A 24,802-nucleotide genomic window follows, 5' to 3' on the forward strand; every position below is an offset into this window, starting at 1 on the left:
TATATATATATATATACACACACGCACAAATTTGGTGAAGTATGCAAATGCTAATTTTACAGGGATATATATGTTATTTTACTAAATACAAGTGTTTTGTTGAAATTTTCTTGCGGGAGAAGAGGACTACGACGAAGAGCGTGCGGTGGCGCACGTGCGGCGCCTCCTCGACCTCCTCTCCTCCACCACCTGCTTCGGTCATCCGCCGCCTCCGACTCCGCAGCCAACGTCGCCCAAAGATGCCCCGTCTGAGTCAGCCTCCGCTGCGGCCTCGAAGGTCCGCAAGAAAAGCGGCGGTGCCGGAGCCGGCGGGAACCGGAAGAGCCCGCCGGATGACCAGGGCCAGTCCCAGCCGAAGTCGCCGTCACAGTCGCTGGCGGCGGCGGCTAAGGATTCGACGGCAGACCTAGAGGCGGAGATGAGCGGGGCGTGCCCTCGGCTCGGGGCCTTCTATGAGTTCTTCTCCCTCGCCAATCTCACCCCTCCCATCCAGTGTGAGTCCAATCTTACCCTTCCCTCTCTTTTCGATCATGTTTCTCCTGAATCTTGGTCGAGAATTTCGATTGGATCCTGAATCTTACCCTGTTTTCTTTATCGATTCGTCTGCTGCAGTTATGAGACGAACAACGAATCTTAGGCAAGATGAGCGTCCATCCGACGATCATCTCTTCTTCCTCGAAGTAGGTCTTACTATATTCTTTTTAACGTTTTATCCGTGAATCTTATCGCTAATTGTTTCTTTTGGTTGATACTGGATCTGAAATTGAAGGTGAAGCTATGCAATGGGAAGCTTGTGATCGTCGAGGCATGCTCCAGGGGATTTTACAGTCTTGGGAAGCAATGCTTGCTTTGCCACAATCTTGTCGATCTCCTGAGACATCTCAGTAGAGCATTTAATAATGTCGGCCTCCAATTCTTGCTATGTTTCGTTTCTTACATTAAATCTTTTGCTATTTCAGAAATTGTTAGAAGTAACAAACCTACAACATTTTGATTTCGATATTTTTCAGCATTAAATTTTTTTTTTGTGGCATTATGCATTGTTGCTAAGTTCTAGCAAGTGCTCAACTCTGTGCTGTGTGGTTTACAGGCTTATGAAGATCTCATGAAAGCCTTCATGGAACGGAACAAGGTTGGTTTGTTCTTGTTTAGTGTGGTGGATTCAGGAGCTTCTAATATGTTTCCATGTGGTTGATTCTTACTGATGTTTGCTTAGTTATTCCTTATTTCCTTCTTTGGCTGAAACTATGAGCTTATTGGTGTTCCTTGTTGACACTTAGTGTTGAAAATGAACTAGTTTTTTTATAATGACAACTTGCTTCTGTGATTAATATGGATCATCTTTGGCTACTCTATAACTTCTGCATTCTCTTCATGCTTAATCTGAAATATTTGATCATGTGCATCTTGACAAATCAAGTGAATCTTACAGAATGTCCAACTTATAATATCACAGGATTTTTTAGATCAAGTTCTGATTAATTTAGTGTTTCCTTTCTTAGGCCAAAGTAGCATGTCTTAGTTGGAAACCTTTTCAGTTGCTTAAAAAAGAAGAAAGCTAGGGCCGATATGTGTTTGCTTACTTAAAAAGAAAGTTGCAAACAATCTTTGGTGTTGTGTTTCTTGATTCTGTATTGTAGTCATGAGCTCCTTGGTTCAATCTTGTAGGTATATTAGTTTAATTTGCTTAGAATGTGTCATTTTATTCATTTCCACATCTAAATCTTGGGCTTGTGCATATCTTTGTTGTGGTACAGTCTAGCTAGTTGGTTGTTGAATGCATTCGGTTGACTAAGAGTGCCCTATTATTTGCAGTTTGGAAACCTGCCTTATGGATTTCGTGCAAACACATGGCTTGTGCCTCCAGTTGCTGCTCAGTCACCAGCCACATTTCCTTCCCTTCCTGCTGAGGATGAAACTTGGGGAGGCAATGGAGGTGGATGGTTTCAGGACAGTAGAAGTGATATGATGCCTTGGGCAAATGAGTTCCTTTTTCTTAAGTCCATGCCATGTAAGACAGCAGAAGAGAGACAAATCCGGGACAGAAGAGCTTTCCTGCTTCATATCCTATTTGTAGATGTTGCAATACTAAGAGCTGTTGCAGCTGTAAAGCAAGTTATGGATGAAAGAAAAAATGCAGCTACAGTCGGGTAGATGAAATCTTGCAGTTTGAGACAGTGGGGGATTTTAGCATCACTGTCACTAAAGATGCTTCAGATGCAAGCTGTAAGGTGGATACAAAGATTGATGGAAGTAAAACAACTGGTATTGATGCCAAACATCTCGCTGAGAGGAACTTGCTAAAAGGAATCACATCAGATGAAAATACAGCAGCTCATGTATGGAATTTTGATCTTTTAAAGAAACCCTACCACAAAAGTGTCTTGTCTTTGTTGTTATGTCTTGTTTTATATGTTTAACGTCAGTTGACAAATTTGTGGCTTGACATTAGTTTCTGTTTTTTATATTTTTATTGTTAGTGAACAAATTTGTGGCTTTCAACCGCAGGATATCGCCATGTTGGGGGTTCTTAATGTGCGATACTGTGGTTATATCGCTGTTGTGAAAGTCAAGCATCATGAGAAAAGCGAACTGGATTTACCTTTGCAAGGTGTTGAAATTAAGGATCATCCTGAAGGTGGTGCAAATGCTTTGAACGTTAGCAGGTAAATAGCCACAATTACATACTCTGATTTCATTCATATAAAATAGTTTTTGCATACTTCATTTCGTTGAAGATATTATTTGTTATTCCAGTCTGAGAATGCTACTTCACAAAAGCCATACACCAAGAGAGAAAAGATTATATAATCATCTACAGAGTTCAAGGCATGAGGAACTCTCTGCAGCAAAAAAAATTGTGGAGAAATTGTTGAAAGATAGCCTAGTGAAGCTTGAGGAGGAGGAAGCTGAATGCAATGTTTCAGTAAGATGGGAATTGGGAGCTTGTTGGATACAACATTTGCAGGATCAGAATAATGGTGACAAAGACAAGAAACAGGTTGGTGAAAATGACAAAAAACAAATCACGACGAAGACAAAAAGTGAGATAAGAGTTGAAGGCCTTGGGAAGCCTCTTAAAATTCTTAAAAACCCAAAAAAGAAACCAGATTCTGATGAAGAAAAGACTTTAACCATTGACAGGAAATCATCTGATGAGATGCATGAAAAACAGAATACAAAGTTGCCTATCAAGGAACCTAAGGTAGAAAGCAAAGAAACTGAGAATTCTTGCAAGCTCAAAGATTTGTTGACTGAACCTGTATATACAAGGTTGCTAGAATCTAATACTGGACTTCATTTGAAGGTATGCACAAGTCACATGAATATATGCAGGTTATGCCTTATTTCAGGTGTATGTTCTGATTTTTCTACTGCTATCTCAGGTGTTGATTGTCAGTTGCAAATTCATGTCTTACTATTACAGAATTAGTAACTTTGTTTGTTTATTCTAAAGTTTCAGTTCTGTTGTACATATGTACACTTATCTGGGCTATGTATCATTAGTTAATTCCTGTCTATATCACAATTACTACTAAATAACATGTAAATTTATTGTCTGTGTGTGTATCATCTTAACTTACATAGAAACATATATTAAGATTACAATTAATTTGAAGATGAGAAGCTGATCTATTCTCATGATCAGTCTCCACAGGAATTAACTGAGATGGCAATGAGATATTATGATGAAGTTGCTCTCCCAAAGTTGGTATGCCTGAGTACAATTTTTTCATATTTAATTCATTATTTTCTGTTTTAGTATGGAATGATGGTTAATGAGTATTATTTGTACCTTGGCATGTATTCAGGTCTCAGATTTTGGGTCATTGGAGCTATCACCTGTTGATGGTCGTACTCTAACTGATTTCATGCATACAAGAGGTCTAAGAATACGCTCTCTTGGGCAAGTTGTGAGTCACCTTTAGCTTGAAGAGGCTGAATATATCTTTACTTTCACAAAGTATTTTTCCTAATTATATTAAATGCAATATTATGTACAATATCTGTCAGGTCAAGCTTTCAGAGAAGCTGTCTCATGTTCAGTCACTCTGTATTCATGAGATGATAGTAAGGGCTTTTAAGCATGTTGTACGAGCTGTGATTGCTTCTGTTTCTGATACTGGAGATTTATCTATATTGATGGCTGCAACACTTAACATGCTCCTTGGGCTTCCTGATTCTGATGTTTCACATTCTGCTATACGTGTGCACTTTCTAGTCTGGAGATGGCTTGAAGTATTTCTAAGAAAGCGATATAACTGGGAACTTACAATCTCAAACTATAATGATATAAGAAAATATGCTATTTTAAGAGGGCTATGTCACAAGGTAATGATCATTTTTCATTTCTGTAAATGATATTTAATTTTCCTTTCATCTTACATGTTCAATTTTCTTAGGTGGGAATTGAATTGGCACCCAGAGACTTTGATATGGATTCAAATTTCCCCTTTGACAAATCAGATATCATCAGCCTTGTACCTGTGCACAAGGTAAAGCTGCTAAGATGGTCTTATTTGAAATATGGTATCTACCATAATGTATCTTACATTCTTAGTGCTTTTGAATCCTTTGCAGCAAGTTGCATGCTCATCTGCAGATGCACGACAACTTCTAGAGTCTTCGAAAATGGCACTTGATAAGGGTAAACTTGAAGACGCAGTCAACTATGGAACAAAGGTAATTCGTCATAAGATACTGTACAGGTTAACTTCTTTGTAAAGACCTTTTTTCTCTTTCATTTGCTTTTGGTATGAAGGTGTAGTTGGATGCAGGCTCTGGCAAAATTAATTGCAGTCTGTGGTCCTTATAATCGGATGACTGCTGGAGCCTACAGTCTTTTAGCTGTTGTTCTCTACCATACTGGTGACCTTAATTAGGTAGCTTTCAGATATTTGTGTCACTGAAGGCCATGGTTCTTATGATATGGACTTATGGAGTATCTTACGATCTGTTATGTGCCATGGTTCTCTCTTTTCTGATATCTTAAAAGGAACCTTGTTAAATGGTCTATTTGAGTAAAATTGAGCAGATCAATTATGTTTTTACCAATCCAATGTCAAAAATACACCATTATGGACAATTTAAATTTGCCAAGTCCAACGATCTGAAATTTGGAGAATTGTAATGTAAAGTTTGTGTCATGGGTGATTATGTTCCGAGTGATTGAAACCGTTTTTTGTAATTCATATTTCATAATATTGACATGTAATTCTGTTGGAAATTTAGTTGGTAGCTAATTTATGCCTTGAATAAGTGCATGCAGGACCATTAGTGGGTCATGAGGTTGAAACAGATCAAAGAGCGATAAACCACAGTTCAATATTTTAATACAGCATTTGTGTTCCTGACTTGTGTCCTCTTTTAGTAGATCAATGTCTAATTCTAATTGGATTTATCTGTTTTTTAATGGCTTTTGCAAAGATCTGAATCGAGTTAAACCATGAAACAGTATTCTACCACTATGGTTTCTTACGCTAAGATGAATATTATAATATGCTATATGGTGTTTTTTACTATTTAAAATTTTATATATCACTTCAATTATTAGGGATGACTTTTAGGAACTTTCTGTTATAAATTTTGAACCTGTGCTCCTGTCTTTGGCTGGGATTATACTAAATTATTGCAACTTTTAGGCCACAACTTATCAGCAGAAGGCATTGGACATAAATGAGAGGGAGCTTGGATTGGATCATCCAGATACAATGAAGAGCTACGGCGACCTAGCTGTTTTTTACTACAGGCTTCAACATACTGAATTGGCTCTAAAGTAACTTCAATTCTTATTTGTTGTAGTATCAAATCTTAGATAGTGTTCTTTTGATTGGGAATTCTAATATCTTGAATTATTAGATATTCCATCTTTTGTTTTTATAATGACTTGAACATTGGTACTGTCTTATAAGATATTATTGCAGTATAATATATTAGGATTCGAGGAGATATAAACTTAGAATTAGTGCCTCTTCTAGATAGAAAAAAAGAAGAAGACTTCTGGCAGGTAACGGTCAAAAATTTTTAACTAGGTTATTTGCATGAAATGATCTTGATGAATTAATACATAAAAGTAGAAATTTTAGTCTTGAATTCTAGATTACCAAACTAAAAAGATGGTTTCACTTAAAACAACATTCTTAGCATAATACTTGTAAAGTTAAGGAGAAGCCTTTCTTCTACTATAAGCATTGAAAAGAAGTTTGTAAGTTATTCAGCATGAATGCAATGATTGAGATATTTGTACAATTTGTTCATTGTATATCATGCTTCCCAGCACATGTAAAAAATGTCTACATGTCAGAAGCTATTTAATAATGTAAATCTTCTAACTATGACAAAGAAAGCTTTATGATATTAATTAGTGAAGGATAGAGCTTTAAACATACAGAGTTTGTCATAGGAGTACCATGGCAACAAAGTATTTAGAAAAAATTGCATCTATATCTTTTCTTATGTTATTCTTTAAAAGCTTAAAGAGTGACAAATGGTTTATCAAACTTATCAGCATTGTAAAAATAAAAATTCAGGTTCCTCCAGTCCACTGTGACCATCTTATGAGAGAGAAAGAACACATCGGAATTTTGGTTGGAGAAAGAAGATAGCTCCATTAATATCACATGATTAGTTATAACATGGATTTATTAGCCAAATGGTGAAGAGGAAACTTAAAAATTTTAACACTTAGTCTTGTGGAAGGAGATTGAATAGGTTCTTGTCATAGGCTTGTCAAGAGACCAGACAAATTTCATAAAGTTTCTCCCATTTTTCTCAGTCTAGTCGGGGAATAAATTTTTATGGCCGTTGACAAAGGCCATTGTTCTATTTTAGTCTCATGTGTGACATGTCTTGAGTGTTTTCTCTGTTTGGTCATTGCTCATTTTTAGCTTGTGTTTTGAAGCACCGAGGTTTATATTCTTGATGTGTTATCATGAGGGTTGGTTGATATGACCGGTTAAACAGAGAATTTTTTTTTTACATGCCAATGCAAAACTTAATATTAAAGCTTCCATGACACATATCTGTCTTATGGTTTTGGTTATGTCTACTCTATTATTATGCATATTAGCTAAAATATGCAAAGATGGCATTTTCTTCGTTTTTTTGCCACAAAGAATGCAGCTTAATTTGAGAACAATGGCTTTCTAGATTTAACTTTAATATTTACTTCGTACCTGAAAATTAATGTGTGCATAAAAAGTTGAAGAACAGAAACTAACAAAAATTAAGCTTCTTACTTTCCAGGTTAGTATTGTTATGTTTTGGTGTTTGTATTGGAAATAATAAGCCAGGACCATGCTTCCATTATATGTTATTTACCATCACCCTTAATTTTTCTCCTGTTACTTGTTAATCAGGTATGTGAAACGTGCGTTGTATCTTGTGCATCTTACTTGTGGACCATCTCATCCAAACACAGCTGCTACATATATTAATGTGGCTATGATGGAGGAAGGCCTGGGAAATATACATGTGGCACTTAGATATCTTCATAAAGCTTTGAAATGCAATCAGAAGTTGCTTGGTCCTGACCACATTCAGGTTTGTTTTTGTTCTCAAATTCTGTTTCTTCTTGTGTCTTTTTATTTCTGAAGTAGTCATAGCATTCTTTTAAGATAAGCAGCTGATGCTTATTGTAGTTCGGTGTTAGAAATCATAAATTATTACAATAATTGGTTAATGAAGTCCCACAGAAACATTATTAATTACTTTGAGATGATAAGGCATGTATTACAGAGTGACTTCTAGCTAGTTCACCCCTAATCTGCTCACCTAGTGACCTGGATAATTAGGTGATCTAGAACCCCTTATCTATTGACCTTCTGCTGTGTGGGAGAGGGCTTTGCCAAAGCAGTATAAGTTAGCAGGTTCGACTTTCAGCAATCCATATAAATTAGGAGCATCATTGGCCTGTTATCAAGGGGTTCAGTTATATGCTTCATTAGACAATCTCTGGAACCCATTAGCCAAAGTTTGCCACACACATTATTATTCTGCCCTAACAAGAGTATACCATTCTCGGTCATGCAACCAAGATTTGTTATACATAAGAAAATGGGACAGCAATTCATTCCTTTTTAATTTGTTAGTTTGGGTTTGAACAAGTACATCAAGCAAAATCAGATGAGCTTAAAATCTATCATGTGGTAGAGTACAAAAGGTTTTGGGATCTATAAGAAAAGGATTGCTTTCATATCAAGGTCATCTGGGATGACCTAGTCAGCTTAATACCTAAGCGAACTCCTTCACTCTATTTTCTCTCTAACCTCCTCTTTCTACTCAACATGAGAAAACAATCATTTCCAAGTTCAAAATGGGCATTCCCTTTTGGATACTCTATTATATTTTGAAACACAGGTTACTTGACAAATAAAAAGTTCAATATCTCTAGATGCATTCCATATCCATACTCTAGTGGGACATCTAGTTTGGCTCCTTTGTGACCTCTGAAATGTACGAGCCATACCTTTCTACTTGTGGGGGTTAAGGCTGCGTACATTGTCCCTCCCGGATACTGAATTAATGTGCAAGTGTTAAGAGTGTTAGGCTGCCACTTTGTATACACCTCCAATATTTATTAGAGCTGACTATCTTCTAGATATGTCCAAGGGTACTTCTCGAACACTTTGTAAGTCACTAGTTTATATTTTATTATCGATTGGGAAGAGCTCATTATTTTATCATCTTTAATAGTTCATTGTTCTAGAAAGTAGATGGGGATCCACAAAGCATAGTCTATGGAATATAGATTTGATTTTGACTGTTACCTTTTACATTATTCTCTTTTCCTTACAAGTATATCAATATAAGATTTTGTTCTAAAAGGTGTTTTACAATGTACTGCACTAAGATGCTTGTCAACACTTTTTTTCTTCCCATCTTTGATTCAGAACTATATATTTTCTTAAAGCAAAAATATGAGATTTCATTGTATACATGATTTTGCTGCCACATACACTCTGTCTCACTCTTTCAAAATTTTACTTGTTCCCATATCTTCGTCTTGTTATTTTCATTTCATTGCAAAACCAACACCAATTGTTTCCAACTATGTAAGGGAAAAAATTGCATCTCTGTTTTCTTGTGTTCTTGTATGGAGATGGTACACACACAGACATGATGTAGATGGACATACATAGGAACACAAAAATAATGGACACTAGCTGCATGTGTATGTGGAATGAAGTGGTTTTTTTGTCTCAAAACAGTCTCTTTTTCAGAAAAAGAGCTTCTGATACTAACTTGCCTTTTCAAATTAGTCCTCTGATTGGCTCTCTTATGATAACATGAAAGTTAATTTTTGGCAGATAAAAAACCTATCAACTTTATAGTATAATGATAATATCTTTTCCAGGTTTGCCTGTGATAAACCAGATTTATAATTTCATTGAATGATCTCACACTAACTGTCTTTTAACTTTCAATGTCTGATGTAAGTAGTTCCATTATTATTTTTTTGCATTGGATGGTAGACCTTATTTTATTTTTATATGAAGAGTATTAGGTATATATATAATATATGTATCTAATTTTCTACATTACATTAGACCGCAGCAAGTTACCATGCGATAGCTATTGCACTATCCTTGATGGAAGCATATCCTTTGAGTGTTCAACATGAGCAAACAACATTACAAATACTTAGAGCAAAGCTTGGTCCAGATGACTTGCGTACTCAGGTGATTTATGCATATCTTTATATGGAGAGACATCAATAAAACTTTTTTTTTCTTAATTCTGCATCGATTTAGTTTCTTGACTCACAGAGTTGCCATTTGATTTCGCAGGATGCTGCTGCCTGGCTTGAGTACTTTGAGTCAAAGGCTATTGAGCAGCAAGAAGCTGCTCGAAATGGTACGCGGAAGCCTGATGCATCTATTGCCAGCAAAGGCCACCTGAGGTACAGCAATAATTGCAGTGATTAGGTTTAACATGCTTTAGGTCACAAATACTGTGAGCATGCTCACTCTGCACTTATTGCTGATATACGTGATCTATATAACGTCATCCTCGTGCACTAAAATTAATATTTTCATTGACTAGATGTGCCAACTGAATTTTCTACTTCCACTAAAATGATGAATATCCTATGCCTGATCTCCTTGATTTCATTGATTCCAACCAAGATGGTAGAGGAAGAGATGCTGAATCCCTGAAGAGGAAGAATCTGGGTTTAATGGTATGTTGATAAGCCTTTATCTTGTTTAAATACTTCTGAGAATCTAATTGTGTATTTATGTTTGGTCATGTTGGCTTACATGTTTAATATATCCGCTTGCTACCTGAATGATTTTTTAAGTGGTAGATCGAATAAATGTCAAAGACAACATTTATAGAGCCAATAATTTCATGCTAACTTTGGTGGTGAATTAGGTCTTAGGTAGTATATAGTTTAACAGAATAACCTAATTTATAGCAAATATCAAGTTAGTCACTTGAAATAATTCAACTTGTACTTAATTTTTGCATCTAAATTAGTGGTAAACTGAATAAATTTTGAACTTAACACTCATAGAGCCAATTGTTTCATGTAAATATTGGCAATAAATCAGGTCTAACATAATATAGTGAGCAAACTATGCTAATTTATAACAAGCAACTAACAAGTTACTCACTTAAAATTTTTCAAATTGTACTTAGTTTTTACAGCTCTTGCTGCCTGCTACCAATCACTTGATTATAGGCATGCATTTATTTTACCTTGTCTGCCCTGCTTCTGGTTCAAGAAGATACTGCCTTATTGCTATATAACCTGTCCAAGTATTTGAAAGAGAGTCCAACTGAACCTAGAAAACAGAAGTAGATCCTCACTCTTAATTGTTGTGCATGTGGATAATCAAAATACTCAAGCTTTATGTATCAGTACTAGAAAAATATTTTTTGAGAAACATGTCCTACATCCAGCTAGTCTTCAAAATCATGATGTTAAATGAGAATTCGCTGCAAAGGCCATACTGTTTTTGCATAACAGTGTCCTTTAGGTATTTTTTATTGGTTATGAACAATATTTTCATAGTTTCAGAATTCTTTTAGTGTTTGATACTTAATTGCAACACAAACCAACTTATATTAACTAGATGCTTGTGCACTCTTTAATTAAAATCAAAATGTATTCCAGATTATTTATAGTATTTAAAAATATATATTTTTGTGTTACTGGGCAGTTTTTCTCTCTGTACTAAGATGCTAATGTAGTTGCTGAAAGAAATTGATGATGAATCAGACACTTAACCTATAAATGGAGCCAATACTAATGCTTGTACAATTCTTGTTACCTTTTCTTCTGCTTGTTGAATTCTTTTTTCATTTTTTCTCTCAATTTAATGAACATAAGAATGCTAACCTTTTTATTTTTGAATTTAAAGTTTCTCAAAAAATTTTAATTGGAAGAGCTTCACTTGGTTTTCCTTTTATCGCAAAAACCAAGCAATCAGTTTTGTACTGATTCAGGTGAAAGTGCAGTCATCTCAAAACTTGAATGTGGCAGATTCTTTGTCCAAGGATTCAGTAGCTACTATTTCAGATGAAGTGAAACAAGTGACTGATGGTAGTGATACCCAAGATGATGAGAACATGAGTAGTCCAGGTGTTGAGCCAAAACATGAAGATGCTGTTGCCAAAAAGCAGTTATTTGTTTCTCAACAATCTAAAGGAACAGCAGAGCAAAAGGTTGCTTCTTTTAGTGAAGATGTAAGAGAGATAAATACAGAAGCAGAAGATGGTTGGCAACCTGTTCAAAGACCAAGGTCCATCGGAGGTTCAAGCCAGCAAATCAAGCATCAACGTACAAGCACCTGGAAAACCTACAACTATCAGATGAATGATGTTCCTAGTGAAACTGTTCAATCCAAGCCACAGTTTTCTTATTTAAATAATGGGTATTATTTGCTTAAGAAAAAGATAGTTATTCCTGGAAGCTTTAATGACAATCTTAACATGCAAGTTCAGTCACCAGACACCAGATCTGGTCAGAAGGCGTATAAGGCTGTAACTTATCGGGTGAAGTCAGTGCCTTCATCCACCAATCCTGAGATCAGTCATAACTCTTGGAGTGCTGTCGAAAGAACGACTTCCCCATTAGATGCTCATGCACCCTATTATCGCCATGATAGCCAGGTATTAGAGAATCAGAAGAACCTAATAGGTGGTGTCTCTGAGCCTCGCAACAATTTGGTTCATAGTTTTAGTAATTCTCCATCATATAAAGATGTAGCACTGGCACCTCCAGGAACAATTGCCAAGATACATAGCCGAAAGTTTCAGGAGAATATGCCATTGGAACAAGAGTTGTCTATTGGTGGCAATGCATCTGAAATAAAGGAATCATTTTTGGCCGAGGAACATACAGAAAATGCTGCAGAGCTATCTGAGATATCTAACATAACCCAAGATAAGGACACTGTCCAGGATGCGTTTTTAGACTCAGATAAAAAAGTTGAAGTTGATCATGAAGAAGAAAGAAAGGAAGATTGTGAAACAGAACAATTACTAGAACCATCATCTTCTGATTTGGAAGTGGCATCTTGTAGTAGCATGCTCACCAAGAATATCATTGACAATTGTGTATCTAGCAATGAGGTTCAAGGAGTTGAGCAAAATGAGAATCATGATCAGAATTTGTCAACAAATACATCTGATAGGAAAAAATCTGAGTGTCCCATCACTGCAGAAAGCAAAGAAGATAATCATGACGAAGCCTCATGTACCAATGTTGGTATCAGTTCTTACTCTAGTCTCCATCAATTCAATTTCAAGAAGGTTCTCATCCCTGAGAAAACAGGTGGTGATTATCCCACGATGGAACTACCACCTTCTAATTATGATGGGAGAGAGGTATCTAGCAAGAAGCTGTCTGCATCTGCTGCACCGTTTAGCCCTTTCCCTGCTACAGTACTTGGTCCTGTTCCTGTAACTGTTGGTCTTCCTCCTAATGGTACAATTTCTGCAGTTACACCATGGCCATTGAGTTCCAGTCTGCATGCTTCACCCACGGCTGTAATGCCAATGGTGCCTCCTATTTGTACCTCACCGCATCATCCTTATCCTTCTTCACCTAGGCCTTCGCACATTCTACGTCCCTTGCCATTTATATATCCACCATATACCCAACCTCAAGTCATTCCAAATACCACTTTTGCTATGAACGGTAACATATTTCATGGAAACCATTATCCATGGCAGTGCAACATTGGTGCAAACGTTCCTGACTTTGCGCCAGGATCAGTATGGTCTGGTTCTCATCCTGTGGACTTCTCATCTTTGCCACCCATCATTAGTCCAACTTCTGAATCCGTGTTGGAACCAATTATAACATCTCATTTAAGAACTGATGTGAGTCTAGACCTTCCATCGGATAACAATACTGAAGAAGGGACCAAAACAGAAGAGAATAATGAGATATCCCAGATTATAGACATTTGTAAACCGCTGGATGGTAACTGGTTAGAGAAACGGGAATCTGAAGAATCTCACAGAAATAATACAAAAATTACCGACTTGGAATCTGAGACGGTTTTCAGACAAGATGCACAGCATAGTGGTGGAAGGCATGTCTTCAGGAGTAGCAAAAAGTATGAGGGTGAGGGAAGCTTTAGCATATACATCAAGGGTAGAAATCGCCGTAAACAGACACTAAAGCTGCCTATAAGTTTGCTCAATAGGCCATATGGATCACAGTCATTTAAAGTTATATATAGCAGAGTAGTAAGAGGAAGTGATGTTATAAGTGCAACAGATATATCTTCCAGTGAAAATGTTACTTCCGACTAGTCACGAGCAAAGAACACTACAAACTTCAAAATGGGCAGGAAAGAATTTTTTTTATTGTTCAAGCCACATCCAGGAGGACGTGACTGAAAAATTAGCAATGTTGATAATTTAGTTATTGCTATTTTTCAGGCAACTGATATTTTTTATTAAGAAGCCAAGATTGAACGTTCAGGAAGGTAAGCGACAAATCTCCTCATGGTCCAAGCCAGGTATTTCTTTGTTAATTAGCTTGACAATGTTACATAACTTGCAGATTTATTGCTCATCAATGCACCTCCATATACTTTATTGTCAATAACATCTCTTTTGCTTTAATTTTGTGTTGGTTTCTCAAGCATACAATTAATTTATCCTGTTTAACATAAGTTATTAGGAAGAAACTTTGTTTGTGAACTGATCATGATTCACCTTTGAAATCCCCAAATTTTTTAACCTCGAGTATCTTCAGTATTGATATCTCACACAATCAAAAAGCTCATAGTATACCATCATGCATGTAATTTATAAGCCTGACTCGATATTTTAGTTCCGGTCTAGCCATTCCAATTTCCAAGCAACCGGTCAAGAGAGACAGACTGAGCGGATATTTTCAGGCTTCCGAAGATGTTTTGATATGCATGAAACTAGTATCAACATCTTTTTGAGGCGCAGATTTTTGCTTCTATTGTAGCTTTCTCTAATTTGCAATCTTGATAATCAGATTGCTGGAGTTAAGTTGTTTTTTCTAATTACCTCTCATCTGTTGCAAATTCCAGGGTATGGCTTACCATCAAATCCAACCTAATTCCTTTTAGTTAAGTCTTCCACTTGCTATGTTTACTGCTGTTGATCTAATCATCTATCACACGTCTTGAGTCTCTGGGCTCATTGGATTTCCAGTCTACCAGGGATTATCAGTTCATTTGTTGAAGCAGTACAACATTTAATAATGATGTTAAATCCGATTAGAAAGCTGGGTTGTGCATCCTACCTCTTATGATTTTGTTTTTATGACATTATCTACAACCATTTTCTTGCATTCTCAAATTAGAGCAGATTTATCCGAAAATTAGACTTGTAATATAGCTGCCACACTACCTTTTTGGCATTCCAGTACAGACTAGGTAGATTGCTTGAATTGTAATGTATGCCTCTGTTATTCAGTAGTGATGCTCAAGCAAGATTTATGTGTGGTCGAGTTTTCAACTTGCACAACATATATAATTTTTTTTTGTATGTTGTTTGTCATAGCTTTCTAGATGTATGTATATCATTTGCCATCTTTTCAACTCAACATTAAATGCTTTCTGAGTAGAGTGTGGGGTTAATTTGTGGTGTTTGAATGAAATTGGGTGATTGATCATTCACAAAAATATTTTTGCATGATCATTCCTAGTATTTTCATTTCTTCTTCCGTACAGGCTGATGAAGACCATTTCGTCTGCAGGTTCACAACATAGATTGTTGAGAAGGCTATGAAGTTCCAAGTCTAGAGAGGATGGAAATAGCGTAGAACTTTTGACCAAATCATTAGAATTAGGTTGAAACTATTAACCCATTTTTTCTTCTCCATTGAAGAGACATGTATGAGCATTTTTCTCCTCTCTTTTTTCCCCTTTTCCTTTTGAGGATTCTGAAATTTATAGCCGACAACATTGTAAGTCATGGGATTTTGTGAACCTCGACTTTTCTACCCATCAAAATAACTTTTGCAATTTCTGCTAATATATTCTTTTCGGGTATGCGTTTCATGCTTGCAAAATTAACGTCATTCAGTCGTTGATAGGGTTGGGAAAATTCTCTTATTTTTTTATCTGATGTGATGGTCAAAGTGAAAATTTTAAGCTTAATTAGCTGCTTCTAAAACCTGATATTCCTGATCATGGACTTGATTATGAGTTGGAAACGATGAACATCAGAAATCAGTATATTCTAATTTGTTTAAATCAATGCATTTAGGATGCTGTTATTCTTTTCTTTAATAATCAAATGATGTAAGAGGTAAATTAATGATTCCATCTCTCTGATCAAAATACTTCAGTCAAAATTGATAATAGTATAGATTCCGATATGAAATATCACGAATCAAGTTTAATAGGTTAACTGATTTATTAATTTTATTGACCTATTAATTGATATTTAAGTTAAAAATTAATAAGAATACATTTAGCAGACTTTTTTTTTTCTCATTGCTACTGTCATTTTTGTTCTCATTAGGTTTCTAATTCTTCTTAAGCTTTGTACGGACAAGATTCTATGTATAAAGATTAAGATAACCTCAAATACTCTAATTTGAAAAAATAATAACAATAACAAATAATCAACATGGTAACAATGAATCTGGACGTTTGACATGTCTTCAAGGTAGTCGTACTTGGGAAGATACAAATGGTTTCAGCACCTCTTCAGTTCTTGTAGAATTCTATCAGCAAAGAGAGATCGCCATCAGCGGACGACACAGTCGACGCGAAATTTATAATGTTCATCTCTCGTGGTTCAGAATTCTATCCACTCTTTGTATGATCACAACCCATAGCATAAGAAACCCTCGAGGATCAGATCCAACATGAGGTGATACGATGAACGAGAACTGTTGATATGATGAGATTTCCATGAAGTAAGTGGTGCAGCATTAGGCATACGAGATATCTATCAACCAGTAGTAGTACTTGATGGCTCATCACCGTCATCATCTTCTTCTCGGCCGCATCACCCACTTCTGCCGCCACCCGATACGCGTACAGGTTCGAGGGAAATGGGTAACCTAAAGAAGTGCTCCTCTCCCCTCTCATCGATCTTCCTCACCCATCTGCTTTTGCTGCGCGGCCTCCTCCGCCCTGATCCCTTCGCGCTCTTCCGCCGTTCCACGCCGCCTGCCGTCGTCCCCGTCCTTCCCACCTCCTCAATCTTCCCTATCATCGTCACCTCCATCCCATCTTCGCCTATCGGCCCCTCCTCCCTCCCCGCAGACAGTTAGCGATCGCCACCGAACTCCTCGGATTGAAGCGGAGCAGCTCGAGCAGGCCTGCGTACGGGTCGGACTTGCAGCCCACCAGAGAGCAGCCGATGTGCTCGTGATACGGGTCGCCCACCTTGAACTCCACCGCGTCGTCCACGCCGGACTCCTCGACGACATCCTTCGTGGGAGCGAGCGACACCTCCTCCGGGATGATGCAGACGAGTCTGCCTCCGGTTTGTCGAGCTGCAGCGGCGAGGGCTCCCGTGGATTGGGACGCCTCCGGTGAGCTTTGTATGGTTGGTCACGGGATCTTCTACAAGCCCTTAGGTGATCGACTTCATCTTTCTGCTGTTTTGAAGCTCAACTACCCCAAGACTTCCAACATCTCTACCAGTCTGGTGAGCGGGACTGTCGAGAGCTTGGGGCCCCACCACATCGATCCCATCTCGCTTGTAGCCTATGCTCAAAAGGAGTATGTTTTCACGATGATCCCCCAAGCCAACCACTCATGCTCCTCTCTTCCATTCCAGGAGGAATCACTAAGTTTCGGGCCTACTTCTGTTTGTAGTCATCTCCTCCGGTATATGACTGGTAGAACATTTCAGCTAGACTACGGCAGTGGCTGCACCGGTAGCAACTGTGGAACTCTAAGTAGTAGCTTTGGGTTCTCCGCTAGATTCTTGTCCTTCGATATGATACAGTGCTCGGAGAACGGCCGGTTGCATCTCTACATCGAATTCTCCAATTCCAGTTATCTTTCATATGATGTCCCGATGGTGCCTAAGAAGTCCATGATGGGTGAAGGCTATTGGGACCATGTTAAGAATCGTCTCTGTCTCATAGCCTGTCACATTCTTGAAGGGAGTTCACAGGCGAGTCCCTCTGTTGGTGATTGCTCGATCGGACTGAGCTTATGGTTCCCAACTGTCCTGACGCTGAGAAGAAAGGACGTGGTCGGTCATATGTGGAGTAACAAGAAGAAGAGAGACCCTGGCTACTTCAGCATGGTCTCGTTCCACCGGTCGGGTGGGCGAATGGTCACGATTCCTGGGCTGAGATATAACTACACCCTAATAGATTCTGTCAGCGGGCCTTGCAAGGTGAGAAGTGGCAGCACACAGTCGAGCGAGGAAAGGTATCCAGATGGAAGATGTTCCCGCGACATGCGGTTCAGTATCGCGGTGGAGGATGCCGGCGGCCGAAGTGGATGGGGGGAAGCTAATGTCTTTTCTATGGGCGACGAGTTTTGTGATGATTATGACTTCGTTACGACGTCGGAGACGGCAAGCTTCGTGCCTGCAGCTGACTGGGTCGCGAAGAATCAAAGTGTTTGGAACGTAAGCTATGCCATAAGCTATTATATGTACTCTGCTTCCGCTGAGGGGGGCGAACAGTTTGGCATCGCTGCTGAGGGGATATACGATGCTGGAAGTGGAACACTCTGCATGAAGGGATGTGGATCTCCGAGTTTGCCCACCAAAAACCAAACAGCAATTGACTGTGAGATCTTAATCAATATCCAGTTTCCCCCTCTCCACTCGAAGATGGGAGATCGTATCAGTGGCACCATCAACACCACAAGGAGTAAGCAGGACCCTCTGCACTTTGACCCTATAAAGTTGTATTCTCAGCAAATTTACGCAGCAGAAGTAACTGAAGCGATTTGGAGGATGGATGTCGAAATCGTCATGGTCATGATCTCTCTCACGTTGTCGTGCATTTGCATTGGGTTGCAGACCTTCCACGCCAAGAAGCACCGTGACGCCCTGCCTTCCATGTCGATCACCATGCTCGGTGTTCTTATCCTTGGCTACGTGATTCCTCTGGTGCTGAACTTTGAAGCCTTGTTCGCGAACCGCAGTCGGTCTGGCTTTCTAAGTCTGCGGAGCGGTGGGTGGCTCGACGTTCATGAGGTCATCGTGAGGATCTTATCCGGCTTAGCTCTGTTCCTCTCCTTCCACCTGCTTCAAATGGCGTGGTCCGCGAGGTCATCGGACGAGAACAAGGGGCACCGCGTCGCGGAGTGGACGACGCTCAAGCTGTGCTTGCCTCTCTACTTCGCCGGGGCGCTGCTCACTTGGCTCATCAGCTCAAGGCACCACCTGCAGAGGTCGGAATTCAGCAGGCAGCGATACGGTTCTCGCTGGGAGGATTTGGTCCCTTATGCTGGCTTAGTGCTCGACGGATTTCTGCTCCCTCAGATCGTTCTTAACGTCTGTCGGAACTCCAAAGATAAGATCCTGACGCCTTTCTTCTACGTCGGAATCACGATCACCCGAGCTTTGCCTCATCTGTACGACGCTTATCGCTCTCGCAGTTATAACCGTCGCATTGATTCATCGTACATCTACGCAAGTCCAGACGGAGATTTTTACTCGCTGGTGTGGGATGTCATCGTTCCTTGTGAAGGTTTGCTTTTTGCAGCGGCGATATACCTTCAGCAGCGGGTTGGTGGTTATTGTCTTCTTCCCCAAAGATTCAGAAAGCGTGTGGAGTACGAGGCAGTTTCAGTGGTTGCTCTTTAGCCCTTCTTGTGGAAGACCAGATTGCAGCAAGTCCATGAAATGTAGTAGTATAGTGCAGTAGTAAGTCAAGTCTTGTGTTGTTCCTGTGGTAGCTTTCTTCATGCGTCGACTTGCCCACGCCATGATCAAGTGTGATGAAGACTGTTCTTCTTCCACAGAAATATAAATAAGGGTTTCGTAGACTAAGAAGATTTCAGATTCATCGTTTTATTGAGGGTGTAGAATGTGGAGGATTACCTCCGAGAAACAAAAGACAACAAGGCAAGTGTCTTTACGTACAGTTCATGCAGACGAGAATGTTGACACCTCGGTCCTGTATTTTTGGAAAATAGGAACCAAGTTACTTAGAGAACAAGAAATCCAACCATAAAAATACTTTTATGAGTGAGGATAAGCAATAAGTATGAGAATAATTCTATGCGAAGGGGGAAAAAAAACTCAATTCCCGTCTGAGTCAGCCTCCGCTTTTGAGGATTCTGAAATTTATAGCCGACAACATTGTAAGTCATGGGATTTTGTGAACCTCGACTTTCCTGCCCATCAAAATAATTTTTGTAATTTCTGTAATATATTCTTTTCGTGTACGCGTTTCATGCTTGCAAAATTAAAATCATTCAGTCGTTGATAGGGTTGGGAAATTTCTCTTGTTTTTTTATATGATGTGATGTTCAAAGTGAAAATTTTAAGCTTAATTAGCTGCTTCTAAAACCTGATATTCCTGATCATGGACTTGATTATGAGTTGGAAACAATGAACATCAGAAATCAGTATATTCTAATTTGTTTAAATCAATGCATTTAGGATGCTGTTATTCTTTTCTTTAATAATCAAATGATCTAAGAGGTAAATTAATGATTCCATCTCTTTGATCAAAATACTTCAGTCAAAATTGATAATAGTATAGATTCCGATATGAAATATCACGAATCAAGTTTAATAGGTTAACTGATTTATTAATTTTATTGACCTATTAATTGATATTTAAGTTAAAAATTAATAAGAATACATTTAGCAGACTTTTTTATTTCTCATTGCTACTGTCATTTTTGTTCTCATTAGGTTTCTAATTCTTCTTAAGCTTTGTACGGACAAGATTCTATCTATAAAGATTAAGATAACCTCAAATACTCTAATTTGAAAAAATAATAACAATAACAAATAATCAACATGGTAACAATGAATCTGGACGTTTGACATGTCTTCAAGGTAGTCGTACTTGGGAAGATACAAATGGTTTCAGCACCTCTTCAGTTCTTGTAGAATTCTATCAGCAAAGAGAGATCGCCATCAGCGGACGACACAGTCGACGCGAAATTTATAATGTTCATCTCTCGTGGTTCAGAATTCTATCCACTCTTTGTATGATCACAACCCATAGCATAAGAAACCCTCGAGGATCAGATCCAACATGAGGTGATCCGATGAACGAGAACTGTTGATATGATGAGATTTCCATGAAGTAAGTGGTGCAGCATTAGGCATACGAGATATCTATCAACCAGTAGTAGTACTTCATGGCTCATCACCGTCATCATCTTCTTCTCGGCCGCATCACCCACTTCTGCCGCCACCCGATACGCGTACAGGTTCGAGGGAAATGGGTAACCTAAAGAAGTGCTCCTCTCCCCTCTCATCGATCTTCCTCACCCATCTGCTTTTGCTGCGCGGCCTCCTCCGCCCTGATCCCTTCGCGCTCTTCCGCCGTTCCACGCCGCCTGCCGTCGTCCCCGTCCTTCCCACCTCCTCAATCTTCCCTATCATCGTCACCTCCATCCCATCTTCGCCTATCGGCCCCTCCTCCCTCCCCGCAGACAGTTAGCGATCGCCACCGAACTCCTCGGATTGAAGCGGAGCAGCTCGAGCAGGCCTGCGTACGGGTCGGACTTGCAGCCCACCAGAGAGCAGCCGATGTGCTCGTGATACGGGTCGCCCACCTTGAACTCCACCGCGTCGTCCACGCCGGACTCCTCGACGACATCCTTCGTGGGAGCGAGCGACACCTCCTCCGGGATGATGCAGACGAGTCTGCCTCCGGTTTGTCGAGCTGCGGCGGCGAGTGCTCCCGTGGATTGGGATGCCTCCGGTGAGACTTGTACTATTAGCTTGGCACCCATGCCGGCCGCCAGGGCCGATACGAACTCGTCGCTCGCAGGTTCCGCTGATGGATGACCATCATTTCTTCTTCTTCTTCTTCTTCTTCTTCTTCCACTGTCCCGGGAAAGCTAGAAAAGGAAGAGAAAACTAGCGCATTTAGCTCGTTCATAGGTTGATTTAAATGCCTTGTATTTCCGACCATATCTAACACCCAAACTTGGAGTATATACTTTACGATCTTAATAATACATCTGATTTCGTGCTCTTACAAAATATATCTTTGTTTAAAGACTGTGAACTATTAAATTACATCAAAACTTGTGAACAATGAAAGATATGTTTATATATATGCTTTGTCCGATGGAAGGTCACATAAACTTACTGTTACAGACAAAAGAGTACTTTTGATTTCCCTACATTCTTGGCGAGTGATCAATGGTTGCAGAAGATGTTTGATCCAAGAAGAAAAAGTTGTATGCAATAAGAAAGATAAAGGTAGATTGGTTTCCAAAGAAACTCACACGGTCGATTTGCTTGAAATTAATGCATAATATTTATATATATTAATCGACAGGAGAAACAGAAGAAAGTGGAAAGATTACCGGTTTGAGAGTGTCTAAGCAACCATCGACAGCGTTTTCTCGAGACCAAACCATTCTTTTCATCTGTTTCTCCTCCACCAATTAATGTGATTCTCCCCAACACCGTTGCGTGTGCGATAGAACCAAAGAGTTAACAGAGCGAGAGAGAGAGAGAGAGAGAGAGAGGGGGGTTGGGGATCGAAGAAGAAGCAGAGGAATTAATAGAAGGTGGGGAAGGTGGTGGCTATCGCTGTAGACTACGTGTTTTGGTCGTCATCGACGCTGGCCTTAGCGAAAGGTGAAGGCTATCATACAAAGCAAACCCGTCCCGATCGGTGATACACTTCAGCCGCGTCCGATTCCTCGGCGACTTGGGTCAAACGCTGCCTATTTCTAAGAAATATGTCCATATTTATCGTTGCAGAAAATTAAAAATAGTTATAAAATCTATCTCTTCAACATCTGCAAGGTGTTATGATTAAAGCTAAGCTAATGATCTATCAAAGTCTAAACTACCCGATAATTATAGTAACCATTTTTAATTCATGTCTTGATATAACATATGTATATGTACTTATGTATATAAAAAAAACTAAATTCTTGGTTTTAACTCACACTTAATTTGATCATCGAAGTAATAATATCTTTATTTAGTTTATGAAGTTGCAGATATACATATATCAATCTAACATTGGGATCCATTTTCACGGTAATAACGAAGACAAAAAAAATAGAGTGAAAAAATTTTGTGACGTGAGGAGGAAACGATCAACTCGAATGATGATATCAGCGTGACTGGTCCAGCAAGTCTGGCTGTCATCCATAATTCCGTGATGTTGATATGTAAGCTTCAGCTAAAAATAGCCATTAGTCCTTCAGTGATTCATCAGAGTATAATGCATGGGGCTGCATGACAGTCAGCCTTGTCTGTCATCATCATCGTAAATGGATTGCACTTGAGAGATGAAGCTTTTATCTTTCCAAGGTTGGCTGATGCTCACACTTCCTCTTGAATTATTTGTGCAAATCCACCTTTTTGTGGACTTGGATGGAGTTTGATTGGCATTTATTATGGTCTGCTCCATGCCAGCCTGCTGCAGTTTGGATGTCTTCTGCTTGTGGTTCCCGCTGCCTCTTCGAGAGAGAGAGAGAGAGAGAGAGATGCAAGTCTCAAACAACATATACTGATAACTGTGACCTCTTAGCTTTTATTTGATTTCATTATTCTTCGATTGATGTAAGATTAAATATGTCTATTACTGCTCCGATTCGACGTCATATGATAAATCATTATTTATCTTCGTATTAGTATAAACAAATCCTCACGACTGATTACGACAAATGATAACTAATCACACGAGTATTATTATTTAGATGAAAAACATGAATCACGAATGATAGGGAGGAGAAATGAGTACTCCATTGGCAAGGCATATACTCGACGTCACGTAGAGATTAGCCGAGGAGACATTGCCTGGCGTGGAGTAGTCCCAAAGCCAAGCGAAGAGATGTGTATGTATGCTTTGTGATTCCTCCCTCATCGAGCACTGTAATCTTTTGCTGTCGAGCAATGTAATCTTTTGCCATCCACCCATTTGGTGCCATTTCATATGTGAAATCTAATTGGATTTATAATGTACATTGTACTGTTGTAGTAGTAGTAGACACGTACACAGAAACAATAATACATGCATTCACAGGCCACAGTGTGTGTGTGTTTTGGGCGTCGACAAAGCGTTTATGAATTACATATATATATATATATATATATATATATATATCCAACTTGAGATGACAATTCCGGGTACACCTTTATGAATTACATAATTATGAAAAAGATCAAATGTATGTTTTCATAGGCCAAGCTACCCAAAAAGTTTTGGGATGAGGTTTTAAGGACTGTAGTTGATGTGATCAACTTATTACCATTTACAGCCCTAGATAGTGATATTACAGAGTATGTATGGTTATGGAAAAATGTTTCATACAGACATTTAAGAGTGTTTAGTTGTCGTATAAGAAGATTTGATTGTCATAGAAGAAATATATCGAGAAGGTATTGAAAAGGTTCAGTATAAACAATACAAAGCCAATTGGTTCTCCTCTTGCAAGTCATTTTAAGTTATGCTTGGAACATAGTCCTTCAAGTGATGAGGAGAAAGAGAAAATACAAAAGGTTCCTTATGCTTCAGCAGTTGGAAGTTTAATGTATCCGATGGTATGTACGAAGCCGAACATCGCATATGTAGTGAGTGTTACTAGTATATTTCTTGTAAATCCAAGCAAAGAGCACTGGGTAGCAATGATGTTTGTTTAAGCTTTGCAGGATCAGAATAATGGTGACAAAGACAAGAAACAGGTTGGTGAAAATGACAAAAAACAAATCACGACGAAGACAAAAAGTGAGATAAGAGTTGAAGGCCTTGGGAAGCCTCTTAAAATTCTTAAAAACCCAAAAAAGAAACCAGATTCTGATGAAGAAAAGACTTTAACCATTGACAGGAAATCATCTGATGAGATGCATGAAAAACAGAATACAAAGTTGCCTATCAAGGAACCTAAGGTAGAAAGCAAAGAAACTGAGAATTCTTGCAAGCTCAAAGATTTGTTGACTGAACCTGTATATACAAGGTTGCTAGAATCTAATACTGGACTTCATTTGAAGGTATGCACAAGTCACATGAATATATGCAGGTTATGCCTTATTTCAGGTGTATGTTCTGATTTTTCTACTGCTATCTCAGGTGTTGATTGTCAGTTGCAAATTCATGTCTTACTATTACAGAATTAGTAACTTTGTTTGTTTATTCTAAAGTTTCAGTTCTGTTGTACATATGTACACTTATCTGGGCTATGTATCATTAGTTAATTCCTGTCTATATCACAATTACTAC

The 24,802-nt window shown here is 38.7% G+C and overlaps 1 protein-coding gene and 2 pseudogenes across 1 annotated transcript; 2 read left to right on the top strand and 1 right to left on the bottom strand.

Annotated features, from left to right (window-relative positions):
- LOC135595698 (protein REDUCED CHLOROPLAST COVERAGE 1-like) overlaps positions 1–15,339 on the top strand; it is a 39,451-nt pseudogene extending 24,112 nt beyond the window's left edge.
- The window catches only part of LOC135595697 (protein REDUCED CHLOROPLAST COVERAGE 1-like), a 95,792-nt pseudogene that overhangs the window by 62,768 nt on the left and 8,222 nt on the right, over positions 1–24,802 (bottom strand).
- Positions 16,921–19,233, top strand: LOC135594797 (uncharacterized). The gene has a single exon (XM_065085306.1). It carries the CDS (start codon positions 16,921–16,923, stop codon positions 19,231–19,233), a length of 2,313 nt encoding a protein of 770 aa, XP_064941378.1.

This window comes from Musa acuminata, chromosome BXJ1-10, assembly GCF_036884655.1.
Source record: "Musa acuminata AAA Group cultivar baxijiao chromosome BXJ1-10, Cavendish_Baxijiao_AAA, whole genome shotgun sequence".
NCBI lineage: Eukaryota > Viridiplantae > Streptophyta > Magnoliopsida > Zingiberales > Musaceae > Musa > Musa acuminata.